Source organism: Alosa sapidissima, chromosome 12 (assembly GCF_018492685.1).
Source record: "Alosa sapidissima isolate fAloSap1 chromosome 12, fAloSap1.pri, whole genome shotgun sequence".
Taxonomy (NCBI): Eukaryota; Metazoa; Chordata; class Actinopteri; order Clupeiformes; family Clupeidae; genus Alosa; species Alosa sapidissima.
In genome coordinates this window covers 10,826,638-10,851,807 of record NC_055968.1, presented here as the reverse complement: position 1 = coordinate 10,851,807, position 25,170 = coordinate 10,826,638, and the positions used below count along the sequence as shown (strand labels likewise).

General features: G+C 41.8%; 1 protein-coding gene across 2 annotated transcripts in view; it reads right to left on the bottom strand.

The window, feature by feature from the left end:
* Positions 1–25,170, bottom strand: part of negr1 (neuronal growth regulator 1) — a 114,459-nt gene that overhangs the window by 44,737 nt on the left and 44,552 nt on the right. For both annotated transcript variants that reach the window (XM_042057120.1, XM_042057121.1), the window contains exons 3-6: positions 21,010–21,135; positions 12,536–12,667; positions 2,153–2,273; positions 1–79 (exon numbers count right to left, since the gene is read on the bottom strand). The exon at positions 1–79 is cut by the window's left edge and continues 70 nt beyond it. In XM_042057120.1, coding sequence (XP_041913054.1) covers positions 1–79; positions 2,153–2,273; positions 12,536–12,667; positions 21,010–21,135 — 458 coding nt within the window. The remainder of the gene's footprint in view (positions 80–2,152; positions 2,274–12,535; positions 12,668–21,009; positions 21,136–25,170) is intronic.

Here is a 25,170-nt window from a genome sequence, read left to right as displayed (position 1 = left end):
ATCCTCTGTCATATTGGTAACTGTGAGTATAGATCTGGTGCTGAGGTTCTTGATTTCAATCCCCTGGCCTCTGTACAGCCTAAGGCAAGAAACATCAAAGTGAACAAATGAATGATTATTTTATCAGCTGAACGATTGATTCACTGATTGACTAATACAAGCACTGAAATATCAAAAGAGCTGCGTGATAACTAGTATCATCAAATTAAGCCAGATGAGTGCAAACACAATGAAGACATGTGGTGCTTTACTTGTATTAAAGTAACTAGTGAGTGGAACAGGCCACAACAGGTGGGTTTGACTGGGGCTATTCTAGCCATTATGTCTTTCCAGAGTCCAATTTTTGAGCTAACAGGCCAAGCATTATGCTGACAGTTATAAAAATATGGTTCAGTAAGAGTGAAAGCTGCCAGCGCTTATCCAACAGGCACAGCACTGCCCAGCACATCCCAGCCCAGAGCACTTCCACTTGGGCTGGTTGTTATGCCATTTAAGGGCACAATTCTCCACAAATTCAAACTGGCAAACTGGAGGGGTTTTTTTTCAGGCATGCAGACAACAGAGGGTTGGTGAGTGCATTTTAAGCAAGAAATACAGCATATGCAAAATGTGTTCCCATTTGTTCTATGTGATTGCAGTTCATTTTGGATTTGCCTGTTCTTAAAGGACTTAAAGCACACTTTTTACACACAAGAGAATGACTGACAATGCTGAGCACAGACTGATGCATCACAACACTGTCCACTCCTGACACACCCCTAACAGGTGAACCGAGGAAACCATGGAAACCAGGAGCTTTCCAGCACACAGTGCTGAACTGGTGTGATGACCTACTTACTGTAGCTGAACTGCACCGAACACACACCACAGATGATAATATACTAATATTCAGAATCAGGAACAGTTTTTACTCCACACCACGGGCATTCACTTGAACATCTTTTTGCTGTTTCTCTCCTATACAGGTTTTTTTTTGTGCCAATTATGTATTGCAATGTTGCACCTCCAATCTTTATAGTCTAGTCTGTGCAGAAGCATTCAGGTAAGACTTTCACTGCACTTGATACATTGTACCTATTCTCATAAAACGTGGCCTAGTGTGTCCATTTGCACTTAGCATGAATGCAGCAGAGCCAACGTGGTCTGTGGCCACGAACGCTGCGGGAAATCTAAAATGACTGAATGATACACTCAGTAAGTGTGAGGCAGAGGAATGAATCAACACACGAGTGTCCAGTCCACGCATGCGTTTTTCCAGTGACACACACACACACACACACACACACACACACACACACACACACACACACACACACACACACACACACACACACACACACACATACACACACACACATATACAGTGAATCCATTTAGGAACATCCTCAAAACGTGCAGAGCCAGATCCTAAATTATATAAACTCCAGTATGATGCCAATATGCCTCCTTGGCAATTTGAATAAATTGAACAAACCCTATAATTACAATTAGCACAGTGTGATGCGATGATTCAAATCTCTCACTCCGAGTGGGTAAATTATGGGTAATGCACTAATTTGGTTTTTAAATTCAAGAACCATTACTTGAATCTATGCTGATTAATGTGACCTGGGAGTAGGATGAGGTGGCTGCACAAACATTTCATTAAACCAACCTCATGACGCATATGCATCATGTGAAGCTTTCAGCGTATTTGCTTTATCATGTTGTTTGAGAAACTGATCGATCAACACGATAGCTACTCAAACCATGAAAAAAGAAAACAGCTGAAAATTGCTCAAACTACTGTTCAATCTGTATGTATGGTCTTCTACAAGCTCTGATGCTGATTGTTTGTTTCTGCACAGTTTTTCTACTACAGTTCTTGTGAGTGACAGTAGACAAACACACACACACACATACACACACACACACACACACACACACACACAGATAACTGTACACTCACATGCACATACACGCATGTACGCACACACACGCACACACTCACACACACACACACACACACACACACACACACACACACACACACACACACACAGATAACTGCACACACACACACACACACACACACACACACACACACACACACACACACACACACACACACAGATAACTGCACACTCACACACACACACACACACAGGTTTACCTCTTCTCTCCCTTGTACCACTCAAAGTCTGCAGTGGGGACAGCGGCCGCCTCACAGCGCAGCAGGGCAGGACGACGCAGACCCCCGCTGTTACCCTTCATCTCATGGATGTTGGGGGGAACTGGGGAACACAAACACATGTGTAAGCAGACAGACACACACACACACACACACACATACACACACACACACATTCACATATACAATACCCATGTCATACTGACATTTTGTCCGAAATTACCTTTTTCTTTAATTACCTAAAATTGTATGAACCCCACAGACAATAGTGTGCAATGCTTCAACTCACAAAACATGGAAAACAATGGCTTAAAAAGAGAAAAAAAGAGCAACCGCCCCACAGGCTACAAAAACTGAATTACATAGTGCCAAATTGCTTAATGGAAGTTCAAAGGCTGAATGGCGGTGGCAGGTTCTGCGGATAGAATATAAAAGGTCGTTCAAGTTCTCAAGCGCAGTGCAAATCTTTTCCCAATGTCACAAAGACATTTTCGTTCTTTAAACCTTCTAGCCATTCAAATGAAAAAAAAAAAAAAAGTTTAAATGAATAGTAGGAGCTGATTTCATCCAGCAGCACACATTAATGTGTTCAAATATGCAGAGTACATTCTGTTAACAAAATCAAAAGAGTCAAAAGAGATGTATGTTACCAGATGATTTTGTCAATGCATGTGCTTGAGTGTGTGTGTGTGTGTGTGTGTGGGTGTGTTTGTGTGTGTATGTGTATGTGAATGTGTGCGTGTATGTGTGTGTGTGTGTGTGTGTGTGTGTGTGGGTGTGTTTGTGTGTGTATGTGTATGTGAACGTGTGCGTGTATGTGTGTGTGTGTTTGTGTGTGTATGTGTATGTGTATGTGTATGTGGACGTGTGCGAGTATGTGTGTTTGAGTGTGAGTGTATGTGTGTGTGTGTGTGTGCGTGCATGCGTGCGTGTGTGTGTGTTTTGGCTACAATCAGAACAAGCATGGCTATCAGCAGTGCTCGTGTGCATATGTAGCCTACTCTACATCACGCACACAGGGCCCTTAGTATGAACAGCTGCATTAGCTTTGCTTATGTGTGCTGCTGGGAAGTGAAAAGCCTATCACTGAGCAATCCCTTACATGTAGCTATTAGCAGTCTCCTACATATTTCCCACAAGTCATTTGACCTCATCAATTCCAATCAGATTTCACCCTCTTTTGTAAACAACCAATAAGCCATTCGAATAATTAATAAAGCAATCATATACTACCGCCACAACTGTTCCCTTAAGTGAACAGATCCACTTAAGACTTTTGTTGTTAAATTACTTGTGATGAATGAATCTAAGTGAAAGCGCATTTATAATCCTGATAACTCTCTTTGAAGGCTCCCTGCAAAGTCTTTGAAAATCTAAGCTCAAAAGTCATTTGGATAGAAGCCTGTAACCTTTATTTCCATTTGAAGCAACCTGTCACAACCTCTATCAAAATGGGAAATGTCTCAATAGAAAAAAACCCCACCAAGTCTTGTGTGTTTCATCAAAAATGAAAAGAAGAATGACAACATTTCACCTAACATACTTGATGTAGAGTTGATTAGGTTATTTCTTTTTTCACTTTGATTGAAACAGTTCCATTTGCCTCCATGCGTAAGTTGCCCTTTAGGAGTGTTTAGTCATTTTTATTCTTTAAGTATTGGTCTATTTTAGGTGAAACTCATCTAAAAGTGACATATGACAGCACACACCATTTTCTCTGTGCAGCCAACAGCAAAGCTCCGGGGCATAATCAGTTAAGCATTTAAATTCGCTCTCCAATTGCGTTTTTGTGCATTTCAGCATTTACACTGCTGTAAGTTGATTTCCTGCCGTTATATGATGATTCGTTTGTCCAATTAACAGCCTCAGGCTTCAGTCTCTTGGAGGGCGAAGATGTAAAGATTACAAACAATGCGCTGGGGACATTTCCAGGTCGTTCATCACTCGGACACGTGCTGCGTCGTGAGGTATTGGCAGCCCTTGGCAGGTAACCTAATAGCGGACGAGCCGCTGACCATGATGGATCTCCGAAGCCCTATCTCACAGGCTCCATCAAATGAGTATCTCTGGACATCAACGGGATTCTCCTCTCATTATAAACGTGCGGGCCGCTTTGCATTTGAAGCCAGGGAAAAAGAGAAAACAACTAATTACCAGATCAATCACAGGCATTTCCAAACTACTGGCAATAGCCATTTTCAAACTAAATTAAAGTGAGAAACTGAAGGTGATGGGTGATCGCAGGTCATTAGGAATGCTCACATCCTGAAGGGGCTACTTGTGAAAGCCATGTCATTGCAAAAATGGCAACATGGCACAGAACTTCATCACAAGCATGTCACACCTCCACACCATTCAATTACACACAAAATTCACTCAAATCCACAATCTTCAGCTTCTGTTCATAGCCACAGACTCGCTCTGAGTAGCCAATTCTGTTGGCACTAAGGAAGTATCGTTATCGCCACAATAGCCTTAAGCCTGGACAGCAGCAAGACAAGAGCTGACAAGAGTGTGGCGGATGATTCATGGCTTCCGTGTGCCTCTCGTGATCAGAGAAACTACCTCTGCAGTCGCTCGCCTTTCACTGACTAACTAGTGGGTTGGATTTCAGGCCCAAGCACATCCCTCTATCTACTGTTGCTCATCCACTTTTATTTAACCTCCCTTCATTTGATATCATACCATATTGCATTTCAGGTTCTTTACGCCTATTTTCTGACTAAAGGAACATGATGCAGGAAATTAAGATGCAGAAATAAATAACAATCTATCATATTATAGCATCCATACTAAAACCATAATACGGTCCAGTCAGGCCTAATGAAGGAAAATACACACATCATCAAGCCACTTAAGGCTATGTGGAAATAAGTTACATTACTTAGGGAAAGAAAAACTGCATGAAGCACTACAGTGATTAAGCTAGTTAGTTTACCCAAACCTACTTTCATAAGGGGAAATAAGCTACTATGCACTGCCATCCACTGGTAAGAAGGACAAGGAAAGACAATTCTTCAATTAGGGAACAATATGTCTTTTTTTTCTCTTCTTGATTCCATTATCATTATCATCAACGGTGGTGTTCATTAATGGTCCTGGATTAAAGAGGTCCCTAAGACCCTGAGCACGATAGCAGCTCACCATGCAACCATCACTTACACACACCATAAATACCGCTACCTTCCTTTTACAGTAACTTCACCACCACAAACAATTATGCCGCTGTTTGAGAGCCAGGAGGAGCCGAGAAGGCCTACTGTATGTGAGGTATTGTAACTAATGTATAACTGCATTCACCTGTTTACATTTCTGATTTCTGCTTGAGATTGTGAGCCACACAGTACAATACCAGGTACAGCACTGAGGTAAATAATAGTTGCCTAGCCAAACTGAGATAACCTGAGAGATTAGCCATTACTAGATGATGAAATAGGATAAGTAGAACATCTGTGATGATAACTTATGTTTATTTTTATTTAGGTTTTATGACCCTACAGAGATCAAAGCCCAGGTATTTGGCTGGTGACTCTGCTCCCATTGTTTAAGCACTGCATGGATTCTCCATAAAAATGAAGCAATAGGGATAAACTGTCAGCATTCAGAAGTGATTTGAGGGCACTGGCATCCATTTTGCCCACACAAGGTAGGAGATACAGCCTGCTTTTTAAATACCAGGATGTGTTAGCGTTCACACACTGTACACATGATAACTAGGCATATTCCTGAGCTGTAAAAAAATTGTATGTTGCCCAAATCTATCGTCTCCTGAATGGGTGGGCACACATTCTTTCTTTTCTTTTTTTTTAATAAAAAAGATCAATTAATGGCCTAGAACTACTTCTTCATCCACATTCTAAAATGAGTTTTCCTCATAATTAAGAAAGGGACTCATCAGTCCACGACTTATCAGCTTATAAACAGAGCGACTGCTCCTAATGCTGTCTCACTCTCATTGTCCCCCCTCTGTCAGGCACCAACAGGGCTGCAGCCAAGATTTATTAATTCATTAAGTTTCCCCATTTAAATTTTCAAGAATAACATCATGTTCTCTCTCTAATAAACCCAGTTCTTATAAATAAAAGCCATGTTATGCGGGAATAAGGATGGTCTCAAGGCCAACAGAGAATGCAGGGTATGTGGAAAAAAGAAAAGTATTATACTGGATGTAGTTGTTAAACAAAGAGCTACAAATGGCAGTGAATACACAAATGAGCACTTAGAAATGTTGTGCTGAAGAATGCCTCCCTCTTCATTGCCTGTTCTGACAAAGAATGATGGCAGCTTTCCTTTCTGCACAGACATTCATAGTCTAAATGTCCTGCAATTACACAGACATTTACTGGACATTAAAGGTCTGCATCCACTACCATTAGCGAGAAATACATTTATGGCTGGTGGCATTTCATATAGCATTAGTGGTTTTATTGTTTAAGGCCCAGGCATATCCAGAGTAGGCTAGCCATGATAAACACAATGGTCCTGTGGCTCAGCTGGTTGTGGAATGCCGTAATCACAGTGAGGTCACAGGTTTTAAGAACCAAGCTGACCAAGAACAAGCTGTTGGTCGGATGTTTGATAACATCTGGCTGGTCAATGAGCGTCTATAGTGTAATCAGCTCAGCTAATACCGATGGACCTCCATACACTAGTTTATGGCCGATTCAACATGTTAAAGCGGATACAGAGTCATTGGGAAAAGGGCAGCCTAATCTAATTGGCTGTTTAGCTTACCTATTGATGCTAAGAAGCACAGTGTAATCATCAGATATTCCCTTAAGGAGATGCAATCCTGATAGTTAGTGCTTTACCTCTGGATGACTGGATCTAACAACACAGTCTCCACTGTTTCTCTTCAGCCTCTTTCTTTCTTCCACTAATAAAAGACCCAGGACTGACAATGCCAGTGTCATTTGCAACTTCATTTAGTCATTTAGGAGACACTGTTGTCCAAAGTGACTTACATATGTCAAAATATTTACAAGGGATTACATTGTCCCCGGAGGAATTTGGGGTTAAGTGTCTTGCTCAAGGGTACAAAGGTGGAAGCCGGGAATTGAACTCACATTTCAACAGGCTTTTCAGGATATACTGCATGCTAGCCCAGCCCTTAAACCACTACACTTCCACCGCTCCAAAACTTGTTATCAAACATACTCTTGATTAGAAGTAGATTTATGACACACTGAGCAGGAGTAGGGTGGAAATTGGAAGCTAGCACTGCTTTGTTTACATTTGATTTAACTGTACTGCATATGCGCCACATATGGCACTAGCACCGGAATGGACTGCTGGTGGTTGTTGCTGTATGCGCAGGAGTGCAACTTTTCTTCCGCCCACACAGGCAATGCAAAGCAACCTAACAGGTCTCAACAGACAGTTGCCGTCGTAGCGTGTGCTTTGAAGTAGGCTAGGGGTGATAAAGTATATATCTTGCCTTTAGTGTTACAGCTCACATTGGATAAAACAAGCTACATGAATAACTTTGAAAAACATGACATTGAAGTAAATGTATTACTCAACATTCCCATTCATGATGTATGGATATGGAATATGGATATGATATATAGGATATAGTTCTCCAAGAATTCAACAGCTGGTGCTATTTTGGGGGCATCTTATTGCTATGTAGTTTACTAGCCAATAACTTCAGGACATGACTAGTAAAATTCACCAAGTTTTCATAACGCTGGAGCTTAACAGGACCTGAAATAATAATAAAAAGACATCAAACACAACAGCGTTGCTAGAGAGCTCCTGCACGTTTGCTCATGGTCATGAAAAACGGAGACAGTAGCCCCAAAGTAATTTTCAAAAGAAATATAGCAGCGCGTGCTCATGCTGAAGAAGTCTGACAATATTATGAATTAATTGCATATGGCTGTTCTGGTGAAAATAAGGTCACGCCACAGTATAAAAACACTTTTACACAGTACCATAATGTGTTTTATATTAAGAGGTCTACGCCTCCAGCACTTGTAAGAGCATCACAGCAGCAGGCGCTCTATGGTGGGCTTTGGCCTCACTGCATATTATCTTGGAGGAGTTCCCCTCTAAAGGTGGAAATTATTGGTGGAGGAACTACAGAGCCTGATTCATTACAGCTAAGGAGGTTTCTTAATCAAGTTATACAGACAAGGCTGCAATCTCCACCGCTTAGAATTCACGCAACCAAGGTCTCAGTGAATGGTGGGGAACACAGTACTGTTATAATGGGAATGCTGTGGCCTACTGTTAATATGAGGAACACCGTTATAATGGGAATGCTGTAGCCTACTGTTAATATGAGGAAGTACCGTTATAATGGGAATGCTGTATGGGAATGCTATAGCCTACTGTTAATATGAGGAACCCAGTACCATTATAATGGGAATGCTGTAGCCTACTGTTAATATGAGGAACCTAGTACTGTTATAATGAGAATGATGTAGCCTACTGTTAATATGAGGAACACAGTACTGTTATATTGGTAATTCTGTAGCCTACTGTTAATATGAGGAACACAGTAATATTCACACTTGTCTTGAAGCTATGAGTGAGTTGCCTCTATAGTTTGCCTTTTATGCTAATATTTAGCTGGCCAACATGTTTGCATTGAGATGGTCAACAATAACTTCATATTGAAACGGAGTCCACACAGCATCAAGGCACTTAAGTGGGCTGTCTGAACCTGATTAAATGAGAACTGTATTACTTTTCTACCTGTGCTAACTGCACTACATCGCTGTTCCACTCTTAAGACTCTCGTCATTTTATTGTTTGTTTCCATCAGCAGCAAAACTTTGTTGAAATATATGTATCTTGTTTATTCCATAAGACTGCTAAAGCATTACAGTACATAGCTATAGATCTCACAAAGCTTGAAAGCATTTACTTTCTACCATTATCTCTCTTTTGTCTGCATGACAGTGTAGAAACACAAAGGAGAGACAAGTCAGAAGTGCACATACAGTACAGTCTGTGACCACTTTAAATGAACTAGATTAGAGACTAAGAAGGCTCACTATGCACTAGGAGACTAAGAATGCTCCCTATGCACTAGGAGACTAAGGATGCTCCCTATGCACTAGGAGACTAAGGATGCTCCCTATGCACTAGGGTGCATGCATGACTCCTGTAAGCACTCTGACTGTCAGTATTCACTGACAATGAACTTGTTGTCCTCAATTTGTGTTTTTGATCATCATAAAAATCATTGTTAAAAAATATAATGATTGTGGCTCATAATGTGGAATGTTTGGAATGTGAGTAGTCAAAAGTATCCTTGACCTGACCATTCACTCTCTTTGTCAATACCAGATCTCATTAAGCTAAATGGAATCAGTTTAAAAAAAAAAAAAAAAAAACTCTGATTGAGGTTTAAAGTTTCTTATTAATTTGTACTTCATCAGATCTATGACTAATGACCACTGACCTGTTTATTAAAATATTGTTGAATTGGCTTCAGTTAAACTTTTATACCTGTCAATTCAAAAGCAGCTTAATCAAAACATGCTACAGCTTAATTTTATTTTCGTTACAGCTTTGCAGATATTTTAATAAGCAGTCTTAATCAGTAATTACCCTAGAGGTCAACTGCATTTACCTAAAAGCGGTAATTATTTTTTTACAGTAAAGAGATTAATTTTGCATGCATTTAATTACACTTCAAATGCCAATGTCAGTCACAAAGACCTCATGCATTAAAGAAAGCATGAGGCCATGACTATAACATTAATTAAACCTACACCAACAGCCACCCTCTCTACATTTGTTGGCTTTATTTCTAGTAATTTATGTGACAGGCCACCAATATAAATCACATCATTGTGTGATTATCTTCATTTTGACAACTGAACATTTACAATTGTTCGCAAAAGTGCTTATTTCAGTAGAGACTTTGTCATGCTCTTTTGGCTCAAATGTACTTTCAAGTGGCATTCTGTAATAAATAGCACATCTAAAGAACATAACTTTTCAAAATGTATCCTTACAGCTACATAGCCGGTATTGTCATGGCACAGTTTAAGACAAGAATAAAATGGTATTAACCAAGTCCAAAGCTTTATTAAATCTGAGAGTTTAAGGACTCTCTTAATTAATTTTCTTAATTAAGTTATACAGGCAAGGCTGCAATCTTCACGGCTTAGAACTCACACAACCAAGGTCTCAATGAATGGTGGGGAACACAGTACTGTTATAACGGGAATGCTGTAGCCTACTGTTAATATGAGGAACACCGTACAGTTACAATGGGAATGCCGTAGCCTACTGTTAATATGAGGAACACAGTACTGTTATAATGGGAATGCTGTAGCCTACTGTTAATATGAGGAACACAGTACTGTTATATTGGGAATACTGTAGCCTACTGTTAATATGAGGAACACAGTAATTCTCATGTGTGTGTGTGTGTGTGTGTGTGTGTGTGTGTGTGTGTGTGTGTGTGTGTGTGTGTGTGTGTGTGTGTGTGTGTGTGTGTGTGTGCGTGCGTGCGTGTGTGTGTGTGTGTGTATGTGTTTAACAGGGAGTTAAAACACTGTGTTCAGACTGTTCCAATTTGCTTGTTTTTCAAGTGGAATAATAGCGTGTTTCAGTGTTTGCTCTTTCAGAAGTGAGGATATTTTGCAGGCTCTTTCAGAAGTGAGGATATCAAGGTCTGACGCTCAGAGGCGTAGCGCGATAAGATAACGAGTACTGAGTTTCAACTGCCCCTCTGCCCATTTGTCTGTCTTCAGAACGCGAGGACAGATGGCTTTTTATTGGCTGCATCAAAATGCAATAAGCTGGATGAAGATGGACATTAACCACGTTAATTTCATGAAAGGGGTCATTCAACAGCCTTGACAACATTAACAGGAGGTTTGGGAGGGAGTTGTGTATGTGCATGTGTGTGTGTTTGTGTGTGTGTGTGTGTGTGTGTGTATGTGTGTGTGTGTGTGTGGGGGGGGGGTGTTAGAGGACATCTTCACACAAACAAAGACGTCTTGTTTTAACATACTCCCCACCAAAAATAAATAAATAAATAAATAAATAATCTGTGGTGTTAGACATAAGAGTCCCGTGATGTCACGGGTGAAGGATGCAAACCCTTTTCATATCTGAGCCTTTAACACAGCTGGCGTCATCAGCTAAAATGAATTCCATCATTACAAAAGGAATATGCCAACAGATCACACTCGTCCACAGTAAGGATAAGTGAATACTGATCACAGTAGGATAGGGGACAGCGGAAACAGCCATAATGGCCCCCTTCACTTCACTCTTCACTTTCCTTCTCTTCTCTTTCCTCCTCCTCCTCCTCCTCCTCCTACTCAAAAGATGAAGCTGAGATTGATGAGCTCTTTCTCTGTAGTGTGATTCAGCATATGGTATCAACACAGACAAAGAGATTAATGACCTGGTGGAATGGTGCATCGGCTGGAAGGAAAGACTTTAAACAGGGGGCGGAAAAAAGAGAAGGGAGAAGAAAAATACATGTGTGTGTGTGTGTGTGTGTGTGTGTGTGTGTGTGTGTGTGTGTGTGTGTGTGTGTGTGTGTGTGTGTGTGTGTGTGTGTCGCCGCTCTCCACTCAGAGGAGGCACATTTCCATGTGACCGTGATGAGTAAAGCCAACATAATTCATTAATGCAGGACTCGCTCATTACTGTCTTTTCACACTTCTCAAAGACTCATTACCTCCATAATGGAGGAGGCCTTCGAACACTGAGATTGGTCCAGAACCAAAATTAATCATCTCTGGCCAGACAAAAAGGGAATTCTCTCATTAAATATTAAGAAAAGTTCCAACTATGAATTTTAGTCAAGACGGAAGATCTGGGAGGAAAAAACGCTAAAGAGAAGAAGAAGAAGAAGAAGAGGAGGCTCTGAGTGAGCACCCAAAAGATAGGAGAGGGAGGGAGCCAGGGAGCCAATCAGGGGGCTGTGCTGTGTTGTCCTGCTATGCTAATAATAATAATAATAATAATAATAATAATAATAATAATACATTGTTTTTTATATAGCGCCTTTCTAGGGACTCAAGGTCGTGCTCACACACAAACACAGAAAAGTTTCAACCATGAGTTTTGGTCAGATTGAAATGTGGGAGAATAATACTGTTAAGCTGTACTGCGCTGCCACCAAACAGCTTCACCACGGTCAGAGCCGGAATGAACTTAACAACGAGCACACACACACACATACACACACACACACACACACACATACACACACACACACACACACACACACACACACACACACTATGACTTACCAAACTTTGCCAAACCCAACACACACAGAAACACACTGCAACACTGACTTAACAAACCTCCACAAACACACAAACACAACACAGACGGACAGCAGTCATAGCCCAAACAATCAATGTGACAGACACTTACAGTTGACGGTGACTCTCACGGTCTTGGTGTCCGGTGAGGAGACGTCGTTCCCCGCGCCACACTCATAGTCTCCCGCTTGATCTCGAGTTATTCCTGTGATGTTCAAATACTCCCCGCTCTCCTGCTTCTTGGCTGTGCAACACAAAATAACGCATGAATACATATTACTTGAAAATTCAGTGATTGTGCATGTATGTACATATACACTGTAGATCTAACTAGAAGAAACACACCAGTTTTTGAAACCTCCATATAGGCATTTCATGAGCCACATGAAATGCAGAATGACTGTAATGTAATGTTTGAAATACTAGCATGTCTTCTGCTGTGATTGAAGTGCTCTATCAGAGTCTCTGGGTACAGTACATGCTGGTCCTCAGCAGGATCAGAGAAGAAACAAGACATACAACAAGGAGCTCAGAAAAACAAAACAAACAAGCCTAACAAAAAACAAAGGGTAGAAAACAGAACAGGTGCAAGACATCTCTTGAAACCAGGCAGAAGTCAAGATGAATATACAGTACGTGTACTCAGTGACGTCACAGGAAGAGCCAGTCTGGAATAGAAGGTGCTGAACTGTACGTGTTGACTAGACGCTGTGCTCTACTGATGAGAATAAGCTCTTCTGCTTTCTGCACTGCATTAGCTGTTCTGTATTTAAAGCATCCCTTCATGCTCTATAAAGTATATAGGACACATTTCATTTCTCCCCATCTTCCGGCCTCTTGATATTAAAAGACAATAGCTATAGAAATGCATGGATGGCTCTGCCACTCATTATTATCTTACAGCAGCCGCCCAAAGCCTTTGATTAGATAGCAGCCAAGCATGTGCTAATCTATAGCCAATCTTTTCCCACCCACACCAGGCTCATCTCACACTCACACTGCTATAAGGAGGAGACGAGATGTGTGAGAGACTGATATATATATATAGGCAATAGCAGCCAGTGTGTTCTCTTTTTTACTGCCAGGCCAGTATAGAAGTCTGTAGGCTTAAGCATCTTTTTGTGTTTTGCTGACTTCAGAAACGGTTGAGTCTTTGGATGAATTTCTGAGGGGTTTTGTTCTGTTTACAACATGAACATTCTTGAACGAATGTTTGTTTGATTGGTCATTTAATTTACTTCAGATTTATTCAGCTGAATTTCACGAGTGTTTTTATTTCCCAATTTCACAGTGTGTTGCATCTTACTTGGACAGCACTGTTTCTGCTATGCACATACTGTAATGCCAAAAATTAAAGCAATATGACATATTTTATAACCAAAAGAAAAAAAACATGTGGGAGAAGATTTCAAGATCAGACCTAGCAATAGTTCATCTAAAAAATGAATCTGCTTTGGACCTAAAACATGTCTGTCTAGCAGTCCTCTTAATTCTTTAACACGTATTCTTTAAAACAGGATAACTCGGATGTTTGAGTTGCACTTACAGAGCATAGAACAGGCCGAGACACAAAACATAGAACAGGCCGAGACATAGAACATAGAACAAAGAATTGGAAAAGAGACCAGAGAGTAGCTTTCAGACAGAACTCTCATCTAACCTTGTAAACCTTAGTTACGTCAACAATAGTCAAAGGATGAGAACACTCAAACATCTATTTAACAATGTAGCCTTGGTAATTTGAGGTTTGTCAATATTTAATTTCAAAAGTGTCATTTTGTTATGGCAAGCCCACTGGGACATAAAGTACCACTGAACCCATTTTCATCTATTTCTTAGTGAGAGGGCAATTTCCAGAACTGGAATTCAGGGTAGACTAAAGGAGCTGGATGCTGACTTCAGGAAGAAGAAGAAAAAAAAGGAAGGATGCTTCTCCAGTTCTGGCCCTACTGTGAGCTGAAGTCTTTTAAAGCGAGCAGGGAGCTTTTCTTTCACAGTGTTTCTTTTTTAAACCGCCAGTCAGCAGGGGTGGTAGCCCCACCACAGAAGATAAAAAGTGCCTGAATAAACCCATAAGGAAGACAGCTTTTCTGTGGTGTTGCTTCGAGTCCTCCGAGGTAGTAACTGAAGACTGGCTAAGATGGGCAACTTTCAACTGCCATCTGGAACGTCAATACAACACAATGCAGTTATTTCACAGTAAGATAACTCATAATTGCTTGTCTATTCACTGTTGTGTCATTGAGGTTCCACAAATTGTTCTTTGTCATGTCATGTCATACTTTCAGTTTTAATTAAATTTAAGATTCCATTTAGGCTGAGTGTGTGTTTGTGTGAGAGTGTTGTGTGTGTGTGTGTGTGTGTGTGTGTGTGTGTGTGTGTGTGTGTGTGTGTGTGTGTGTGTGTGTGTGTTCCTTCCATTCTTTTCTGTTTCTACCCTGACAGTGCAGGGCCATATTTGGTGATCCTGGAGCCCCTGTGAAGCGCACGTGGTAATGAGAAATCTTGCGTAATACATCACTCCTCTGTGCTTGTTTTAATCATCTGTCAATCACTGCACTGCTGTTGTTTTACGCTTGAGCGTCTCAGACCCCGAATGTGCTTTCACTACTCAGACAAAAACCTCAGAGACTGGAGTGCATGTTTAATTACTCCAGTGTTTAGGGCACACAGCGCTGAGATACCATAGTTGAAGACAAACTGAAGGGCTTACACTCACCAAATAACAATAGAACACAAAGCACACAACACAACACATGAGTCAAGCTGAAATAGATTAGTTGAGGAAATTATGGCATGGCGTTTTGTTTTTGATTTAGGGAAAAGACATTTTTTGGCAAAAGGAGCTGCTGCCACAGGGGTTATTTTGAAATGTCCTTTGATACAGTACCACCGGCCTACTTAGCAAAAGCTCCTGGCAACACGGACTGTTAGTGAATCAGCAGAGCTCACAAATCATGAGAAAACCTTCAGTGCGGATCCACATCTCATAGCCACTTCTAGCCTAGATTTATGCCAGATCCATGCCGGATCTGGCGCAGAGTGTCCACTATCAGATATGCAATGCAGTGCAGCAGGCAGGCTGGCTGGCAGGCAGGCAGATGTGCAGTAGACATGCTTACACTGGAAGGAGCCGAATAGAGAGGAAAAAACCTGCCTGGTCAGAATACATCCTCACCGCAATATCACTCAGTGTGAAATCTATTTATATCCTGCTTTACGCTTGGTGGGGGCATAGCCCTGGAAGCAAAGCAAGGTAAATCCCATGTACACATGCACACACATACAGACACAGACACAGACACAGACACAGACACAGACACAGACACAGACACACACACACACACACACACACATTTACACACTCACATACACACATACACACACACACACACACTCACATACTGTACACACACACACACACACACACTCACATACTGTACACACACACATACACCTGCAGAAGCGGCGAACTCCACTGGGACAATCTGTTAAAGGGATAAGCATGTAACTGGAAATAGCTGGAATATTTGTTTGGTGTTAAAAAACATACTTGACACTGCCAGTGATATTTCCAGGGGACGACTGTGGGAGTTTCTAGAGGTCTTTACTGTAGCACATGCTGAAGATAGCTATGATTCACATTGATGCAGCAGAGAACTCTAAAATGGCCAGGATTTAGCACTTTTTTAGCACTAACAGGTTTTTAAAAGATTGCTTTTTTTATTCCAAATTGCTTATGATACATGAAAATATTCACCAGTGACTAGACAGCATACTTAACGTAATTACATTCAACATGGCTGAATGTTGAATAAACGGTTTTGTATTTTTTTGAAGCTGAGCGCTTCATGTTTGGCACTGTTGCTTTCCAGACAGCAGGCTTAGGAAGTGCTGTCTTATCCGTAAGGACACAGCACGGCTGTACCACTTCTCTCGCACCAAGCATGAACTAATACAATTTCAGGATTTTGTGAAGACCCAAGCCAGTTGGTTACATAAGTAGCCTGCTGTTAAGCCCTTAGTGGACACAGGACAGTCAGCTACTGGGACTTCTGAAATCCATATCACATTCGTACCATCAACCCTAACAGCATTAGGCTTGAATGGGATAAAAGTAAATAACTAGAAGCAAAAACCAACAACAAGCATTGCGAAGGGAGGCGCTATCAATGAGCTCTTATAGCAATGGCCTTGAAACCAGCCTGAACAATTTTGGTACAAGGACAAAATAGGGAAGAAAAAATGACAACATAACAAACCAACCTAACAAGACCGACCACACAGCAATCTGAGAATGCCCAAGGACACGTTCAAGAGAGCATGGTGCCAGATTGGGTTTCGGTAGAGCGGACAACAGCTCAGCTGACTATCGAGCGTCTGGTCCACATCTTGGCCTCCATTGGGTATTGTATGAAACCCACCAATGGCTGGCGTGTCATATTCTGCTTGACACAAGTTACCAATTGTGTAGAAGTAACCGACTCAACAGAGTGCAAGTTGTAGAAGACTGCAAGCATAGAAAAAGGGCCGGAATGAGTCGGATAAAGAATGCAGGTGGAGGCTCTATGCATGTTGCCATAACAGCAGGGTCCCCTCATGTCATATGCAATCTCCTCCACAGGCACACTGCACATGGACTCCTGCAGATGGGCTTTAGACTGCTGTAGCTGAGGCAGCTGACGTGAGCTCACCAAATCCCCCAGAGTGAGGGAACAGTCACATCAACAGTATGAAAAGAAGATGGGAAATGCTATAGACCAACATGAGGAAGAGGAAATGACATCATACAGAACAGCCACCTATTGCAGACCCTTCATGGACCGCAGATGATATGATTTGATTTACAGATTTGGACAGGGCCATAACCAGGTTACATCAGGTTTCCTGATATACAATAAAAAAGTGAATGATAGAAGTGCAACCATTTTAGTTAATTTGCCATATCAGAATTAATTTTAATTTTAGTTTTTTGAGTTTAGCTTTAAGCAGCTAGGCTCCTTTAACACTCACTAAATTCTCCCTATTCTCCCAGTCTGCAATTCCCCCCATTTATGACTAGTTAAATCAATTAATTATTACACTCCAGAGAGTTATCCACCTACATCCCCTTCCTAAGATTACAATCTGAAACAGCCACAGCATATTGGCAGGCTCTGATATTCCTTAACTCAATTCAAATCTCTTGACAAATAAAGGGGATATTTTTTGGATTTTAAAGGAAATAAAATGTTGGATACAGGGACAGCTACATCTGTGAGAAAAAAATAAGATATCCAAGAGAGTCCGCTATTGTGAAGTTTTCACACGAAAACAGAGTAGCTGATCTTGGCTGGTCGTCGATAGCAACACCAATTTCCCAGCAGCCTTTAGAAGGGGTTGCTGGGAAATTGGTGGGGAAGAGAAGGGGGGGAGGCTTTCACAGAAAACAGGTGAAAAGAAGTAAGTGATAAAACAGTGATGATGCTCTCCAAATGGTGTAAATACAAAGGGTCTATTTGCTTGTTGTGCACAAGCAGACGCATAAAAAGGCCTGTTTGGTAGTTACTTTATAAATGATAAATAACAAATAGCTCTCTGCAACATCATCAAACTCTATTAGAGGTATGTATTTCATGGATGTGATACATAACTGCTGCTAAAATGTTGCTCTCCGTCGTTAATGACTGTTGTAGCCAGCTCACCACTATGCTAATTAATTCAAACAGGTAGGACCCGCTGTGTCTCAGTCAAAGATGCAAAAGGCATGCTGGAAAAGCGCACTCTGGGAAGCAAGAGCAGAATTAACCTTGGAAAATGACAACACACATTCCCAGCTCTTTCAACTAGGCGTAGTCCTCAAGAGAGAGAATCTTCCGCCACAAGTGCCTTTGGATTTAGCGCAGATCTGTAGTCGTCGTGCTTCCTGCCAAGTCTTATGAGCTGGTTCCAAATGGCCGAGTCTTCTTCTTCTGCTCTGGCTTAGCTCAACTCCTTGTGCTCCATCACTTCTATCCTCTTCTATTCTTCCCCAGCCCGCGCTTATCAGAAAGATTAGAACGGAGGAGGAGCTTGCCAAGCTCTCTAAGACACACTTAATGAGCATCAAAATTCACCATCATCACACAAAAGAATTAAACCAGGAGCACTGACCACTGCTTACCAGCTGACATTTACAGATTCCAATGACTCCACACAACAGCAGTGAATTCAGTTTGTGATTCTGATACTCAGTAATGACTTTGTGAAAATATAAATTATAATTTATACTGACATTTTAGCAGGTTGTTAAAAGAGAGCCAGAGATGAAGAAATGTAGTCATGTTCCAAGTTTATGTCTCGATTATACATGCTTACATGTTGACATATGTCAATGTCTGGATATAATATATTTATTATATATGTCTGTCCCATATTGTCCTTAACAAAGCCGTGCCATTGAAAGCAGAGAGAATTGGGCCACATCTGTATGTACAAAACAATGAAAGGCATTTCAGTCAGCAATTTCAAAGGGTCAAAGTTGAATCCCTGGGCTTTGGGCCACAAAAGAACAGCGTATCAAAGCATGTTTTGTGTCTGCTCAAACTATGCATGCAATTTGAAAGGGCTCTCCCAGTTCTCCTCTATTCCCTCTGACGTAACTAGTGGCCCACATCAGAATTATGTGACCCTTAACAGCATTAGGAAGATTTGTGAGGGAAAGCACTCATAATCATTATATTTGCATGCCTTTTTGTTATGGTGGAAAAGCAATTGGACTTACAGATTACTAAGATGAAACATTAATGAATAGCCTCAAACTGTCACAACACCACAAACAACAACAAAAAATCACTTTAAGAGAGTAATAACCAACAACCAGATAAAACGCAACCTGCATTGACTGTTTATTATGTAAAGTTTGCAAAAAGATTGTGAGAAATAATTAATCAGCAGCAGAGCTGGAGGCTTCAAATGAAAAGTCCTTTCATTTGAACGATGCTGCATATGGGACACAGGAAACAAGCTGAACAACAAGCACATTGGCCTATAAGGAAACATTCTGAAACATTCTGAAAGGGAGCAGAGGAGAATTCCGCCTTTGGGACCAAGGCTTTCCATTTCAACTCGTGTGATTGTTTTTTGACACAGTGGCAATTTGTGTAAGCAAAGCGCCGCTGAGTTAATCCACATTGTGGATTTAATGTGTTTTGTTTTTGGTTGCTTGTGTTTCCTCTTCTAAAGTCAGGTGGGCTAAGGGTCTGAGTTTATTAGCTGTGCTGGTGGTGAATTGCAGGTGCAGAGGGACAGCGACGTTCACTGCCGCCTCGCTCGGCTGCGATATCAATCAATGTGACTCTATGTCTCCTATTCCTCTGTCCCACGTGAGGCCCAGTGCCAGGGCTGAGATCTCTCTTCTGTGATAACAGAGGGAAAGTGAAACAATCCTTTTTGCCACAATCAGCTTTATCAGGTTATCAGCGGTGCCATGGTTCCCTTACATATGAGGACAAGCAGGGAGAATCTAACATCATCATTAGATTATTGAGAAAGCTGGCGCAGTGATAACTGTGTTAGCCACACCAAGCAAATACAAAACAAGAAAAGCAGGCAGGTGGGGGGGGGGGGGGGGTGGTGGGGATGACTGTGTGCGGAGCAACCCTCCTCCCCTTCAACGCCCTCTGAATCGTCAAAAGGCATACGAGTGATGACGCTAGCATCTGTGCCTTTTAACCTGGTTGGCAGCATGCCCGTCCACCATTCTTGAGGTCATGGGTTCGAGCCCAGCAGGGGATGTGACACCACAGTCAGCGAGCTAAATAACACACGCCGGGTTGCACCGGGGAATTCACCGTTAATCCCAGGTTCTTGAAAATGACATGGTGTGCCTGTGGTTTCTGATTTGTTTTACACTCTCTCTCACTGTCTCTCTCTGTCTCTCACTCTCTTCCTTGCTCTCTCTCACTCTATCACTCTCTTTCTTTCTCTGTCTCTCTCTCTCTCTCAATATCAGTCTCTCTCTCCCTGTATCTCTCTGTCTTTCTCTTTGTCTGTCTGAGTCATGTTTTATCTTTACCTCGTGGACTCAGGGTCCTTGTCTGCATTACTTTAGACTGTGATCGGAGTCAGCTGGAGGTCACACACATTGAAAACTAATAACAACATCACTATTCAGCAGCAGAGTGAAGTCAATGTTGTGTCAAAGACGTCATCCTGAAACTTGTCCAATAACTTCCATCAACAGGATGCAGCTTGTTGTAATAAAATTCTAACCTCAGCAGCTAAGGTAGGAATCTCCCTCCATACTGTGCATTCAGTAAACACACTAAATAAACCACCTTCCAACATATTTACATTGAATTTACATTTGGCATGTTGTTTTTTTTGTCCCCAATATTTAAGTGCCAGCTAGGGAAGACAATAATTTGTATCAAAGAGTCCAGGAGCTTTTGCAGAAGAGTTTGGTCTTTAGCTGCTATTTGGTGCTGATGAGAGTAATGCTGCAGGGAGCTTGAGGCAGGGCAACTCACTCTAGCACACAACCTCACACCCAACAACCCGGTTTATTCTTTTAATCTCTTCCTGCATGATGGGGGGAGAGATAAATGAGTGTTTATTTAAACTCACCTAATGGCGTGATGTGTCTCCAGGAGATCGTCGGCTCTGGCTTGCCAGAGGCAATGCAGAGGAGGGAAATATTGCTGCCTTCATTTACCGTGATATCAGATGAGATGTCATATATCTTGGGAGGAACTGCGAGAGGAGAACATAGCAGAGAGACAGATAGAAAGATAGAGAGAGAAAGGGGAGAAGAGAGGGGTGGATAAGGTTTAGCAAAAATAGCAAAATTGAGGGATCCAGTCATGCAATGCTGACAAAGCATTCTTTATAACTCTAGAAGATTTCACCTTAACAATAAAAAGATGTCTCTTCAACAGCAGCCATTGCCTATTGAATAAACTACTTGAAAAACACCTAAAACATCTTAAAGAAAAGAAGGGATGCAAGAATTATATTACTGGAAGTTTGGACAGAAATTGTTTTAGTGCCTCTCTCTCTGAAAAGAAAAGGATACTGGTCATATTATATGATAACTTTTTAACTGCAAGAAAAAAAGAAAGAAAAAAAAACAATATAGCATTGATTGAAATGGCCTACTTTCAGGAAAAACATAAGACTGTTTGTATTGTGTGGGCACATGATATATTTAGGTTAAGACTTTAACTCAAACTGAAGAAATCATTTCGCAACCAACTGCCACACATCCATCAAGCCAGTTTTTGCAACTGTAGCGCAAAACACCCCACACTTTTCCCAATTTACACCTTGTGTGTGCGTGAAACTGAAGTCAGGTCAGCTGATGTGCTCATGACGTCTTGTTAGAACACTGAAAAACCAATCCTTACTTATATCTTCATTATATTCTAACTGTAACTTTCAAAAAGTGGCAACTCTTTCTTTATCCACTACTTTATCACAATCCATGCTGCCATTGCTGTAGACTTCAGGTTGACTCTACTGTTAGTTTGTTTCTGTTATTACTTCACCCCTACATGATCGGAGTGCTGCCGAGTCTGAGAATGGGCCTTTGTGTCGAAAAGTGCAGTAGTGTTTTGAAATCTTGCAGGTGGCCTTTGCCTGTGAGTAGTGTTCTTTTTTACAAATTGTGGGTGGTTACTGGCACTATTTTCACAGTGACAAAAACTGTGTGATGACCCTGTAAAATAAGCTGCCTCAAAGAGTGTGTGTTATTTTGACAAGCTTTTTGTTTCTCCACAGTGCAGTCAACAGCTATTAGGAAGAGCGGAAGAAAATTATCTGCCATTGAGGCTTATCGCATCTATCGAGAGTTGACAGGATAAGAAACCCAACCCCTTGCTGAAGCTGATAAAGGCAGTTTAACTGTACAACTTGCTTTGATCAGGTTGAAAAGGAGTAATGGAGCCCTATGTGTACACAACAGCTCAGCCCGGAAAAGGTCCAGTCCAAACCAGAAACAAATCTGATCCTGAATCAGTTGCTATCTGGTTCATGTCACGTTCAGTTCTGCTGGACATGAATATATCACGATGTGTGTGCAATAACTGTTAATCCTACAGTAGTTATTAGAGCAATTTAGACCACTCCCCCCATGAATCTGACATTGACTAGCATATGTGTTGAAGGCAGCGTTCGCAATTCTGATGAGAGGATTTACACCTCCCCTGACCACGCTCCTGAAGCAGTGCGCTGATTGGCTGGAAATGTGCATGGCTCTACGTATTTGTTTATGAATTAATATACAAAATACATAGATAGATAGATAGATAGATAGATAGATAGATAGATAGATAGATACTTTATTGATCCTCAAGGGGAAATTTCAAGGGTCTCAGTAGCATACAGACATAACACACAACATGCACTTACAGCAGAAATGGTAAACATAAGTATAAGTATAAACACATAACTAAACTCCACTGTACAATAAAGACAGTAGAAGATAAGAAAGATAAGAAAACTAACAAAACTAAATACACTATATAAGTTAAATTAAGAAAGTCCAATGTGCTTGAGGGTAATCAAGCATAAGACGCTTGTAGTGACAGGGCCGGGACTGGTGAGGTACTAAAGGTAGTGAGTGTCATGGTGCAGGGGCAAACAGTAGTCCAATCATAGTCCTTAGTTATGTGTGCCTGGCAAGGTGCTCAAGAGAGTGAGTGTCATGGTGAAGGTGCAAAAAGTAGTCCAGCATTCGTCCAACAGTGCAACAGTGCAAGACGGTCTAGAGACCAGCATAAATAATATAGACAAATAGGAGAGTCAAGTATAATGAACAAGGTAGAATAAAAAACTATTTCAGTGCAAGAACAGGTTGAGGTAATAGGGTTTTAGCCATTCATTCATTCAGTATTGTATCAGAAGCCTGACCACAGTCATTGATCACGTGTGCTAATATAGCATGAAAAACAGTGTAGCAGTAAAACAGTAGTGAAAACATTAGGCTGTGTACATTAGTAAAACAGTAGTAAAACAGTAGTAAACAGTAGTGGTCAGTCAGTACTCAAAATACATGGACATGGAGAGGATGGAGAGGCAGACAGACTAAGCAGAGAAGTCTATCTCTCCTCTTCCCTTTAGTGAGGCATTGAACAGTTCAATGGCCCTAGGAACAAATGACTTCCTCAGCCTTTCAGTTGTGCATGGCAGTGAGCGAAGTCTCCAGCTGATCAAGCTCTTTTGGTTTTTGATAGTGCTGTAGAGCGGATGACATTCATTGTCCAAGATGTTGATCAGTTTGTTTAGGGTCCTTTTGTCAGATATTGAAGTGATGCACTCCAGTTCAGCTCCCACTACAGAGCAGGGCTCTACACTAACATTTTTTTTCAGGAGCACTTGTGCACAGTCAGTTCTGTACTTAACTTACACATAATCTAACATTATACTGCAGCTAACAGTTAAACATGCCAGTGCACATGCCAAGAAAATCGGCAGCCTGTATCGGTCATCGGCTAAGGCTGATGGAAAAAAATCGGTATCGGTATCGGCACTAAAAAATCCATATCGGTCGATCCCTACTTACGAGGATGGAGTTTTTTTAAAAGATAACTTACTTGGTCCGCTGAAATGATGGGGGGGATGAGGGTGAGGAGGAGGAGGGGTGCTTCTGTGAGGGTTGTCGTGTGGCTAGAGACTGATGGCCATTGGCTAAAGCCATTGTTGCCGCACTACTCGTGGTCACCATGTGGGGGAGAGGTGCGATAGCCTGATCAGCAGTGATGATGGGGGGGGGGGGGAGGGGAGGGGGGCAGCATCTGGGGTCTGTGTGTCTGATGGCTGTTGACGGTTGAGGTCGTTGTCACCTCTTTGTTCGTGGTCGCCATGTGGGGGAGGGGTGCAATATCCAGTGATGGTGGGGGTGAGTGTTGCACTGGTAATGAGGTGGGGTGGGGGCTGGGCAATCGAACCTGTTGTAAAAGTGGTTCAGCTGGTTCGCCCTATCCAGGTCTCCCTCCACAGAGCTGCTGCTCTTCTTAAGGCCAGTGATAGATTTCATACAGTCCCACACCTCCTTCATGTTGTTATCTTGCAGCTTCTGTTCCATCTTCCTTCTGTAGTCCTCCATAGCCTCTTTCAGCTTATTCTTGAGTTCCCCCTGTACTCGCCTCAGCTCTGCCATGTCCCCCTCCTTAAACGCCATCTTTTTCCTATTGAGAAGGGTCTTGACATCACTGGTTATCCAAGGCTTGTTATTTGGATAGCAGCGTACAGTCCTTGTGGGAACAACAATGTCCATACAGAAGTTCAGATAGTCAGTAGTGCAATGTGTGACCTCCTCTAAGTCCTCTCCATTCAGTAGCACACTCCAGTTAGTGGACTCAAAGCAGTCTATCAAAGCCTCATCCGCTTCCGGTGTCCACTTCCTGAAGGTGCGCGTGGCAACTGGTAGCCTCTGAACTTTTGGCTTGTACATTGGCTGCAAATGAGTGAGGTTATGGTCCGACTTCCCCAGTGGGGGAAGGGGGGTGGCACTGTAAGCATCCCTCACGTTTGCATACATGAGATCTATTGTCCTGTTTTTCCTAGTTGGGCAGTCAACAAACTGGTAAAAGTTTGTGAGGGTGGAATCCAGTGTAATGTGGTTGAAGTCACCAGAGATCGCAAAGAAGGCATCACTGTGCTGAGTTTGGAGCCTAGCGACTGTAGAGTGAATGACGTCACACGCTGTGTCCGGGAGGGCTTGAGGCGGCACGTAGACACAAACAACAATGGCGTGCGAGAACTCCCTCGGCATGTAGTATGGTCGTA